The following is an 11,833-nucleotide window of genomic DNA, read 5'->3' as shown; positions in this document are numbered from 1 at the left end:
GATTCTGTTTATGGGTTTGTGTAAGTATTAGTTTACAAGTAAAATCATAATTTTGCTTTGAAGTTCCTGCTTGTGCTGCAAAGGCTGCAGTCTTGGGAGTTTTATAATGAGAAGTAGTTAAATAAAGAATTCAAAGGTCCTGCTGCAGTTGTACTGGGACACTGGGGAACAGGGAGCCAGGATTCAGAGTTCTGGCATGCTACTCCAAGGCTCTGGAACCTGCTCCCTATGCTGTCTATTTTTTTTTTCCTTTTATATATTTATATCATATCCATTTCTTAATTTATAATTTTATCAGAAACACTGGTAAAATCATGAGCATTCACACAGTGTTTTGAGATCTTTAACTCCAACACAAGTCCAGAATTGCTCGTTTCCCTTAGTAAATACAGGTGCACCAGGAAAGGAAAATTTCCCTGCCACTGCCTGGAGAAAAACCTATTTGGGCACCATCTGAAAAAGATGAGAACTTCCCCAGGAAGGTCTGCCTTACGTTTTGATAACAATCACTTCTGCTACAAAAACTGGAGATAAGGCACCTCTTTGAGTATTTTTTAAGGGAAAAAGAGAGGCTGATGGCATATTTTCATGTATGTTCTGCACGTAGTAACATTTAATTTCCAACCCAAATATTAATGGAAATATTTAACGTGGTTACAGCCTTAGTAGGATATATATATATAAATACAAGTACTCCCTACAGTGTCTGCCATCCAAATTATGCAGAAATGGAATAGTGCCCAGACTTGTGAGATAACATAAACAAAATTAGAAACAAAACTAGTAAAGCCATGCTGTCCATTTAGAAAACAAATAGTACAAAATTAAATCAGTTAAAAACATTCTATGCAACTTAAAGAGTATTACTAGGAAAAAGAAACATGTTGCTTTGCCCTCTGGTAGTCTGACAGCATTCCTGGAAACCATTTTGCTCACACATTACAAGAAATGACATGGGCTTTCTGCAAGTGCACCTCAGGAAAGATTTTGGCCCTTTTAAATTTCTGAGAAGTTTGGAAGAGTCTGTCAGGGTCACTGGCTGCTCCCCAGCCCTGGGACACTTTGCTAGGTTTGGCAGGTTTCACCGAGAAGACTGTTGCCATAGGAGCAGAGAGCCATGCCAAGGAACAGAGTGCCACCAAGACTACTGACAAGCTGCTCTGCACCCACGTCCTTTGTTCAGATGAAGTGGATCCAGCTCTCCTCACACTCCCTCGGCATCTTAAGGGGGTGAGTCCAGCAGGTGAGAGTGTAGTTTTTGCCTCTGTTGTTATCCCAGTACTCCTGACCGTTGACTTGGTACCTTGCTGCAAACTGGACAAGAGAGCATAGCTGGAGGAGGAAAGGAGGCACAGGGAGAAAGAAAGTGAAAACATCGACCTGATCCTGCCCGTTTTTCCCTGGGATGCTGCGGTGCCAACGAGCACACACCTCGTGGAGGCTCTGCCACTGGTTGAAGGTGTAGCGCACAGACACCCGCTTCTCAAACGCCACATTGAGAACCTGGATGGTGCCACTGAGCCCCAGGTCGGAGCTGGTCACCCGCTCAAGACACACCTGCTGCTCCTGAAGCCGGGAGGAGAAATCCATACAGTCTGCAGGCTGCTGGAAGTCAGGGACCAAGCACTGCATGGTAAACTCCAAGTGCGAGTTGCTGTACCAGAGGTCTGAGTTTATGGAGAGCCTGGACAGGACGTGCAAGGGGATGGATGGATCCTCGCCAGTCTGGAAGACTTTCACCTCTGTGAGCTCCAAACCCAAAGCATCAGCAAACCTCACGCGGTTCATCCGACTCTGGCACGCAGGAAGCTGACGGGGCACCGCTGCTCTCCTCCTTTCGGGTGACGTGGGCAAAGATCTGGCTCGGCGGCGTATGATGGGCCGCAGTGCTGGGTCACAGCTGGAGGATGTGCCGCTCTGAGGGTGGTTTGGCTGGGGGCTCTCCTTGGCTGGGATGCTGCTCCGAAAAGTCAGGCTGCTACTTGTATGGACTGCTGGGGGCTGCTGCTGCCCTCGTCCTGCTGCTCCTTCAGCCCTTAACATGTTCTCATAGAGATCAGAGAGATAGCTGGGATTCCTCCGAGGACCACGCACTTCCATACTTAAACGATGACATAGAACCAGGCAAGAACCAGGTAATGGTTCTTGGCAAAGAACCAGGTAATAAAGAACACTGCCCCTCTGAAGCACTTAATTTGGGAATGGCAGCCACAAACAGTAAGGTCTGAGGTTATTGCACTGGATGCAGGAAGAAGGATCAACTCGAATGTCACCTTGTGAACAAAGGGCACAAACGTGGAAGCTCTCAGAGCAGCTGGAAGGATCCAGCGGCGAGGGTGGTGTGTGTGGAGATGAAGGCGAGATGAAGGCAGTCTCAGGGGCCGCTAAACTCGAGATCGCTGTGCTGGCTGGTGCCCCCGAGGCTCAGGCTGGAGAGGGATTCAAGGCTATCACCGCTGATACTGGAGGAGCTCACGCACAGGCTGGAGAGCGACTGGAGGCTGTCGTGCTGGATAAGGGACTCCAGGCTGTCGGAGAGGTCGCTGGATGTCAGGTGCGTCCCGAGGCACCCCCGGCCGGAGCACAGGGCGAGAGGGGCCTGCAGACTGTCCTCGCTGACCCCCACCGACCCCGCGCTGCCGCGGCAGCAGCAGCAGGACGAGCAGGGCGGACACTCCAGGCTGTCACACTGGATGCTGGGCGAGTCGAGCCCGGGGAAGGCTTGCAGGCTGTCGGGCGGCAGCGAGCCGGAGCCGAGCCCGGGGCTGCTGCACAGGCTGGAGGGGGCGCGGGGGCTGTCGCCACCGGGGCTGTCGGGCGGGACCGCAGCGCCGGGCCCGGGGGGACGGTCCACGCCCGGGGCTGCCACAGCACCCATGGGCGACCGTGCCCCGCTGAGCCCGGCCCGGCCCGGGCGGGCCCCGCTCCGCTGCCACAACGCAGGCGCCGGGCCCTTTCCCCGCCCCGGCCCGCCCCTCGCTCTGCGCTCCCCGGGACCGCCCTCGGCGGCGAAGGACGCGGGGCCGAAGGCGAAGGTACGGCGGGGATCGGGAGAGGCCCGGCCGTGGAGCGGGGATGGGGGCGGGCCCGGCGGGAGGTGGCGGGGGCGGCGGGTTCGGGAACCCTGCGGGCGCTGTCCTTGCGGAGCGCGGGCACCGCGGCGGGGACCGCTGGGGCAGCCCGGGGGGAGCGGAGCGGGGCCCGCATCGGCGGCTGCTGCAGGCACAGCCTGCCAGCCATGCCGGGCACTGCCATCCATGCCGGGCACCGCTGCCATCCACCCCGGATACTGCCATCCCGGTGCTGCCTCTTCGCGGCCGCTGATCTGCCCCGTCCCGGCGCTCCGGGGCCCCGGTTCTCTCCCCGCGCTCCTCCTTGGCCGGGGACAGGATGGGGGGAGGCGTGTGACAGAGGACGGGGTCGAATGTAAAGTATTTTCCATTTATTTTGCATTAATGTGCATAAGCAATGCATCAACAGCAGTGCAGTGACAGTAAAGGTGGGTCAGCAGACCTGTCACATTTGCACGCCGTGTCTGTGCACCCCAGTGCGGTACCCTGGAATGCGAATTCAGCTCCTGGGAAATAAAAGAACGCCACAGATCCCGCTCTGAGTGTTTTCAGTAGGAATTGATGAGGCATTTGTTTTGGAAAAAGAAAAAAAAAATTAAGTATCCGGTTCAAAATTTGCATACATGAATATTGCAAGAGCGCGTTTTTTGTGACACGGAGAGGACAGCTCGGCAGGCGCAGAACGCAGGGGGATGAGCATCTGCTCCCGGTAAATTGGGAGCAGGAACACCCGCCCCATTGGGTTGTGACGCCCGGCTCCAGGCAATCCAAGTCAATCCAAGTGCGCAGGCGGAGCGATGGTGGGGATGGTGAGGATGGTGAGGATGGTGAGCACATGACACCGCACGGGAGCTCTGGTAGCGCTGCCGACCCCCCAGGTAATTCCCTGCATTAGGAATAGCGATGAATGATGCTGGTTCCCGTTAAGCGAGGGGACAGTGTTTTCCAGGGGCTGATTCTGTTTATGTTCCTGCTTTAAAAATAGAATCACATTGGGAGGATTTGGTTTGTTCCCAGCAGCTCCAGGACGCGGCGATGTCTGCGTTCGATACGCTGTGTCTCTCAAACCCAAAGGACTGGAGCCGTTTGAAGATTATGTAAAAATAAAGGTGCAGATACCCTTGAAAGAGAGGAATAATGGGACCAGGCATTCAAGAATATCCCTTATTGCTGCACAGAGAGACACAGCAGAAGGGAAGCCACAGCCACACCAATGAAAACCACAAAGGAATGGTAAAGTAAGGAAATTAATTTTCTCTCTTTCTGGTTACAGGACTGTCAGGATACTGTAGATGAGTTAATAAGTGCCTGGCTGTACTGTTGAGATTGTCATCCTCTGCCCGGATCCATGGCAGCAGGAATGATTGTGCAGGATGATCATGCAGGTCACAAAGTCACAGAGGTGACTGCAGCAGTGCTGGAGGCACAAGACGTAGTTTCATTCTTTTATAAGCTCTTGAATTTATGAAATCAGTTTTTTTAAAAACCAAAATCTGACTATACTGACATAAAAACTGTGAAAACAAGATGTATATTCTAGCAAGTTAACTGATTGATTAGACTGGGAGGGCACACTTTGTTTATTCCTGTTTTGAAATGGTATTTTAAAGCTTTCCTTTTTAAAACCAGCAGTATTTCTGGTTTGTAGAACAGACATTGTTTTCTGATTCTTACAGAATACATTAATTTATTTATTCTGTGTGCTTACACAGGAATGTATCTGGTTTAATTGATGAAATACATGTTTTAGTTTTAAGCTGCCCAGCTCAGTAATGCCATTCCCTTTTCTTACATATGAGTTTTTTCTCCTGCTAGTATTTTCACAACCCCATTGTAACATGAAATACTGAGTTTTGTTTATGCCTTTTCTGAAATAGTTTGTATTGAATTAAGAATAGTTGCAGTCGATTTTCTTTTCTAAACTCAATTGCATTCTAATCCTTTATTGTATTTTCTTTCTGATAGTCATATATGTTGCTATTTATAAATGATATTCTGTTTAATCCTTCATAGTTACAGCAATGGAAAAAGCCATCCAAGCACCAAAGGACTAAATAAACCAATTTCTTATGTGAAATCTTCTCCTGGAAGATTGGGCAGGAATTTATCAAGTGCCATTGAAAAGGTAAATAATCCCTTTTTTTAGCATAAGAAGAGTACCTAGTTTAAGTCAGCTTCTTAATAACATCCCATACTTTCACATCTCTTCAGCTTTCTCCTGACACTCAAGATGGTAACCAACCAAATGTTCTTAAGAAAGGAAGAAACCATCTGGACAGTAACACTCAGTCCAAAAGGTAGTTTTATTTCAGATTGTCTCTTTAATTTGTGGTCGTTTCAGGCTGGTTTATAAAATGCATGTGATGAAATCATGGCTGCTGTGTTTTGATTTTGACTTAACTGGCCCCAGAGTTCAGCATTTATGAGGACAACAAATATAGTTTATTGATACGGAAACTTACTGTCCTGCCTTAGTGAATTCTTAGGAAAAATCAGAATAAAATAAAATAAATCAGTAGTAGGCAGTGTTATCTCTACCAGCAAGCCGATGTTCAAAGAATTAACCATTCTGACAGGACATGATCTTTCTTCTCATTCAGGACCCTGAGTGTTTGTCCATCACTGCACAGTGTGCAAGGACCAAAGAGGAGTCTCCCAGAAAGAAGGCAGAATGAACCTTTTCTGCACAGGATCCCTCCAAGCACAAAAGGCAGCACGCAAGGAAACTTCTGTAGGGTTAAAGATGTCCCAGTGCAACATTTTTATTGCAGCAAAAAAGAACAGTTGGAAAAGAATCACGAAGAACATGTTGCTGGAGCCAGTCCAGGCCCTTCTAAATGGCAAGAAGCATCTGTAAGTCAAATGTTTCTTGATTTTGAATCAGTCCAAATTATTAAAGAAGATGCTGAAGATGACAGTGCCAGTGACCTCTCTGATTCAGAAAGGATTCCCATTCCCCCCTCTCCCTGCACTCCACCGGAACTCATTCTCCGAGCCGAAGAAATCGATCCGGATTGCTTGGAACACGTCCCTGAGATGGGTTTTAAAAAATCAGAATATTACTACCCAGACTTCCTCCCACCCCCTTTCAACTCCTGGGACCTGAAGCAGCTGGCCATCTTTGTCCACGTGGAAGGGAAGACTGATTTCCGTCCAAAGCCGACGGGATTTCTGGAGAAATACATCGAGCGCCTGGTGCAGCTGGAGTGGCTGCAGATGCAGACGGTGCAGAACGAGAGGGGAAAGGCGGCCAAGGCCCGGCCCCAAACTGCTCCCGGCTCCACCCGTGCCCTGAAGAGCCCTGGCAAAGGCAAGGCCTTGCTCAGCCCTGTGCCCAGCAGGCAGGTGGTACCCCAGGACGGTGTTGCAAGGCAGCCCAGGAGCTGTTTGGGTCACAGGGGGGATCCCCACTGCGAGGGAAGCCACCAGTTACATTCTCACCCTGGTCACTCGAGACTGGCGGAGAGAACGGGATGTGCAGCCCCTTCTCTGAGACAGTCTGGGGATGCCAGGGGCGAACTGAGAAAGAAACCACCTGCAAAGCAACAGCTCCTCAACCTGCAGCCCTCCGAGAACAGCCCAAAAATCCAAAGTGTTGGTAACATCAGACCCCCCAGGCAAAGCCCAGCGTTCCACGGGGCAGCTGCTCCCGTCAAAGGCCTCAAAGCGTACACGTGCACGAATCCAAAGAGAAACGGCAATTCCAGCAGTTATGCTCCTCCTAAAAAACCAGCAGGGGACAGGAAAACAAAAACAAATGGCACCAAGCAAACATCACACAAATTCAAGTGAAGGAAAAGCCGTTAGGAAATGTTGCTGCTTTTGGCCAGCGCGGGAGGGTTTTCCTCGTAGGAAGGTCCCGAGAAAATACGTTCTGGGTTCTGAGTCAGCACTCTTCATTTCTGTACATTTGATCTTAAGCCAGCAAGGCCAGCAGGAAGTTTTTTTCCCTGAAAGCAAGTGTCTTCCATTGGTCTGTCCTCCAAAATATTTCCAATTGCTCGATGAAGATAACAGTAGCACAGGGTGAAGTTTAGAGAAATAGGTCTATTTGCACTGGTCTGTTGAAGGCTGTGGTGTTCCTTGTGTTTCCCATGGTGGTTTTGAGGGAAGAGGGTCCATGCTCTTTTTTTTCTTGCTGTTTTATGAGGCAGGTTGGATGGTGGTTTTTTTCTGATGGAAAGGGCTCAGCTGTTTTGTGGAAAATAATGGAGCCTGCTATCTATGCAAAGCCAACTCTGAGTCTTCACAGAAGATGATGAATTGGATTTTTTTGATGAAATAGATACTATTTTTTTGAAAAGCAGAAGAATGGAGATAATGTTTTGAAATATTTTAATGCAGAAAGGATCTTTTTAAGACAAAATATTAGGGAGCAGACAGCTTCAATAGTGACAGATTAAGAAAATGGAATGTGTATTTTTATACCTGGAATCTTCACTGTGTTTACAGAGGCTTTCCTGGAAGTTCGTTTTGTAAGTCTTGATGCTTTTTGTGTTTAGAGGAAATGGCCAAATTTCAAATTGCACATGAATTTATTTGAGTACTGCAAAGTGAGGGTATTACCAGAGACTGTGTGGCCTAATTCGCAGAACTGGTGGCCTCTCAAAACCTAAAAAATAAACTCTTAGGGGAAGAATTTAAAGGCTGTTGGAAGTTCAAGTAAAGATACATCTTGATACAGAAGATACCTGTTTTCAGTCACCCAAGATGACTGTTACTTAGCCCATGGTCCAGTCTAGCTTGTTTCAGGGTTTAGTGAGGTGACATGAGGAAATATCCTACAGATACAATCCTGGCTCTACAACCAGGATTGGGTCCTGTCCTTGGGCCCTCTGTCTTCTCTTGTGTCTATGAGATACAAGAGAACACAAAGGACAGTTCAGACAATATTCATATGGCAGTTCATCTGGTACAATTCCAGTCACAGCAGCTGGGGACATGATCTTGTTTAAATTAAATTCTAGAGGATGTTTTGTATTTTCATTTAAAATCAAAATCCTGGTCAGCATTAAATTCATCCTCAGCCACCCAGTGTTACGGTGTTCATGAGCAGTGAGCTGAGGTCTGATGGACCAGATCCTTCACATTGTGATGGAAAATGGAAAAAGTAGCAAATACTAAAGAGTCCATCATGTATATAGCTAAATTGCACTTCTCTTGGTGAGCTCATCTTGGTTTTAAGATGCTTAGCTGTTTCTATCTTTCATTGTGCCTACCAGATCTTCAGCTTTGTAAAATTTCAAAGCATGGATTTATATATAAATATATATGTAGTTTAAAATGTGAAAATCTTAATAAATGTAGTAATAAACTAGAGTATTTTACAGTACATAAAAAACATTGCTCAGGAATAGTCTTAAGAAATATTTTTAGTGTTTTTTCCTAGTCTGCTGGAGACCAAATGTGAAATTTTAAATTGATAAAGGAAACAAATTGAATGGTATCACATTTCCAGATTCAGTATTTGTGAAATTACAGTTAAAATGACTTGTAGTTGCATGTACATTCAGCTCTATGCAATTAAAGTGAAACTTAATCTGACATGCTCAAAGATCAAATCAATTGGTTGTCTCAGAGGTGGGATGGACTCAGAGGGTGGAACTGAACACCAGCAGCTACAGAGGACCAGCACATCCCATTGTCACTGTTTCACCCCTTTGTTTTGGCCCAGCCTCATATCACTTATTTCAGCTCTTTTTAGATGAAAAATTCCTGCATCCAGTGCTTGTATTTCAAGCTCTGGCCAGATTTTGCAAGCCTGCCTTAGTCAAGTTTTCCTAAATCACATTGACAGTGGTCCAAGGTAGAGCTGCTCTTGCCAGTGAGCAGGAGTTCAGTGCCCTGTCCTAGGCCACTGTTCTAAGCACAAAAAATAAGCAGGATCCAGGCAATAATCAGAATAGCAATTTTTTAAACAAATTCTGTTAGGTGCAGGAATTAATTTAGCATGTTGTTACGGCACTGATTATTGGTGTATGCTCAATTTCCCTAGGAAATCTTCCTGTATATTGATCCTTCCCCGGGTTCTCAGGAGGGTATGTAGGTACAGGCACATTTTGCATGACCACTGCTTGAAGAATAAACAGGCAACATTTCAATCAGAAACCAGATCAAAGGTGATTGGCACTGAGAAAAGTTTGTTATCACAAAGGCAGGAAAGTTTTGTTTCAATGTAGTGCTTGTGATCTGGTGAACATCAGGCTGATGTTGGAGATACAAAGTGAAGCAGGTGGAGATAGTGAGGCCACTTCAAATAAATGAACACTTGCTCATCATTCAGCTGTGTGTGATCTGGCCAAGTAAGTTTGTCTCACTTGATAATCACACCAGTCTAATTTCTGTCCATTGGTTTGATACTTCCACAGTTGTCTTTGTTCACACACAGAAATAGAAATTCTGTGTTTGCCTCAACAAACAGCTCTTGGCCTGAGCAGACCTGCAAGGAGTGGGCTTTATCCTGTTTCCATTTTAACTTGACTGTGTTCTGGATCTGCAGATAAAAAGAGCTCTTTTTGTGAGAGGAATATGGTTTATGTTTCCATCATTTTGTATTGATGTATATTGTCTTTAGAAGCACTTCTGAATATAGCAGAAGATTTTATTCTGTCACATACATTGAAATTATTTAATTAAGATACATCCACAGCACAGTGTGTGGCTATTATATTTTTTTTACTATCTTTAGCAATAGGATCATCTGCGTGTCTGAGCCTGGCACTGGTGATGCTTCTTGAAGAACGAGTTGCTGTGATGGGAGATATTTAAACAGAGAGATTTATTCATATATATATATTTTTTTTTTGCTAGAGAATATCAAGGTTTAATGTTCTGCAGTGTTACCTACAGAATAAATATGCTCAGGTTGCATTTTAGATAATCAGCCAGATTGTCCTTCAGTTACTCAACTGTAAACTTTGAACCACTCAGTTGTTTTCACTGAAATTACCCTGTTACAAAGGTGTGAACAGAGTTTTACTCCAGTATGTATAAACTGCTTTCCTTAGTAATGCGAAACTGTATTTTTAGTATATCACACAATGAAATGTAAAGCAATACTGTTCTTCTCTTGACATCTTTCTTTTTCCTGCATTTCTTGCATCTCAGACTGTGGCCAGTTAAAGTTTTACCTCCTCTGCACCATAATCCCCTTCCTGCTCATGTCCTTTCTGTGTTTCCTTTATTATTTGAGGTCATTTTATCTTGTATTTGCTATTTAAAGGATCTTGGTAGAAGTTTGAGAGAATTTTGGTAGTTTTTTTCAGTCAGTCTCTGACACCTTTTCTTGGAGCTGATATTATAGTTGAAATTTCTGCAGAATGAAATTGCCTAGAATGTACTATTTTTTGCCTTATTTTAAAGGTATTGAGCCTTTGTTGCTCCCATTGCATCGGTTGTTTTTCATCTGAAAAATAAACAGACCACTCTGGAAGGACTGAACTCGAATAACTGAGTGTTTGCAGCCCTGCTTTTGATGTTGATAATCACGTATTCTAATTTATTTGAACTTTTTTTTGTGAATATTTTTGCTAGCGATTTCATTGGGAGGTGATCTTGTAATTCAAAGTTACTGTATATTTGCTACATTAAAAGTGAGATACTGCCCGTTTGGTACTGAGCTGTATTTTTTTCCATCATCCTCGAGAGGGCGTCTCGGGACCATTCTTTGAGAACATTCCTGTCCCGCGGGATGGAGATGTGGAGCTGGAGCTCAGCTCAGCTCAGCTCTGATGACCAAGTGAGGTCATAAAAATACAGCTATTTCTACTCCACCTGGCAGTCACTTCTGTCTTGGCCGTGTTAAGGCATCATAACAGGTGCAAATAGCAGGAAAAACTTCATCACAGTCATACATTTTTCAAAGGTTTAACATTTTCTGTTGTAATCTGCAGGACACAGAACACAGTCCAAAGAGCAGCAAAGCCGTGGGTGGATTCATGCAGAGAACCACGTTCTGACATTGCTAATATCCATGGATATCTGTAACTTAATTTCACAGACTGTTCATATGTTCAGCTGAGATTCATCAAGAGGAAAATGAAGGGAGACTGAAAGGGGGGGGGAAAAGGGCAATTCCTGTTGCACAAAACCCCCTTTGCTTCGCTGGTCCTGTAATCTTTATATTAAGCTTTACAAACCCCCTCTGTGAGACACCACACAAGAATTGTACAAGCAGAACATTCTCGCTGTCTGAGGTTTTGCTGCTGTCTGAACCATGCAGTCCTGCACTGCTGGTTAAGCCTCTTACTGGTATTTGTGAGTCTCAGAAGATCCCTGCTTGCCTTCCTCCCCACACTCACTGCTGCTCAAAGCATCGGGGCTTATTTGACATGTATTTCTTCTTGCCTGAACAGCAGATCAGTTCTTTCCTAAATCTTCCTTTCATGACTTCCAGAACATTAAATTATCTCTTTCCCAGTTTTAAAAGAGAATAAACTTCATGCCCAGTAAAAGCAATACAGGAGAATGGAAAATGCTGTAAGAGCTGTTCCGAAAGCTGTTCCCAGGACCTTCCCCGTACTCTCTGCCACTCTCTGTCTTCTTTTTACGTGATTTTACAAGACCTAATTTTTAATTCTCCTGCTTCTTTGTGTAGTTCTATGTAAAAGGTATTTTTCACACCCTGGGTGGGAAGTTCAGCCTCAGGTACACGAGGTCATCCTGGTGGGATGGCTTTTCAGTGCAACAGGAACCTCTGGTGGTGTTTATATCAGCTTTCAGATTAGCTGCTACAGAACTTGCTCCTGTTTCAAAGTCTGAGG

The 11,833-nt window shown here is 45.7% G+C and overlaps 2 protein-coding genes across 3 annotated transcripts; one reads left to right on the top strand and one right to left on the bottom strand.

The window, feature by feature from the left end:
* PPP1R3D (protein phosphatase 1 regulatory subunit 3D) lies at nt 1–2,808 on the bottom strand. Its single transcript, XM_027881644.1, has 2 exons — nt 2,149–2,808; nt 1–2,112 (listed from the first exon to the last, which is right to left on the bottom strand). The coding sequence occupies exon 2, from the start codon at nt 2,098–2,100 to the stop codon at nt 1,180–1,182; it is 921 nt and encodes a 306-aa protein (XP_027737445.1). The 5' UTR covers nt 2,101–2,112; nt 2,149–2,808; the 3' UTR covers nt 1–1,179.
* Nucleotides 2,809–2,984: 176 nt separating this feature from the next.
* On the top strand, nt 2,985–10,676 carry FAM217B (family with sequence similarity 217 member B). Of its 2 annotated transcripts, none has more exons than XM_027881640.1 (5): nt 2,985–3,035; nt 4,092–4,304; nt 5,085–5,196; nt 5,283–5,368; nt 5,672–10,676. In XM_027881640.1, exons 2-5 carry the CDS (start codon nt 4,285–4,287, stop codon nt 6,861–6,863), a joined length of 1,410 nt encoding a protein of 469 aa, XP_027737441.1. In that variant the 5' UTR covers nt 2,985–3,035; nt 4,092–4,284; the 3' UTR covers nt 6,864–10,676. The 2 variants fall into 2 exon arrangements, with proteins under 2 accessions (XP_027737441.1, XP_027737439.1); XM_027881638.1 differs by having other exon boundaries at nt 4,092–4,309.
* The last annotated feature ends 1,157 nt before the right edge of the window (nt 10,677–11,833 follow it).

The sequence above is a fragment of the Empidonax traillii genome, unplaced genomic scaffold (genome assembly GCF_003031625.1).
Source record: "Empidonax traillii isolate 1590-97213 ecotype Southwest subspecies unplaced genomic scaffold, ASM303162v1 scaffold91:size2966241, whole genome shotgun sequence".
NCBI lineage: Eukaryota > Metazoa > Chordata > Aves > Passeriformes > Tyrannidae > Empidonax > Empidonax traillii.
Note: the sequence above shows the minus strand (reverse complement) of the source record. Positions and strands in the feature narration are given on the sequence as shown.

Excerpts from the sequence above, each read along its gene's own strand:
- PPP1R3D (XM_027881644.1), bottom strand. The coding sequence starts at position 2,100 with ATGGAAGTGCGTGGTCCTCGGAGGAATCCCAGCTATCTCTCTGATCTC.
- FAM217B (XM_027881638.1), top strand. The coding sequence starts at position 4,209 with ATGGGACCAGGCATTCAAGAATATCCCTTATTGCTGCACAGAGAGACA. Across the intron at positions 5,197-5,282 it reads TATCAAGTGCCATTGAAAAG|CTTTCTCCTGACACTCAAGA; the intron begins GTAAATAATCCC and ends ACATCTCTTCAG. Across the intron at positions 5,369-5,671 it reads AGTAACACTCAGTCCAAAAG|GACCCTGAGTGTTTGTCCAT; the intron begins GTAGTTTTATTT and ends CTTCTCATTCAG.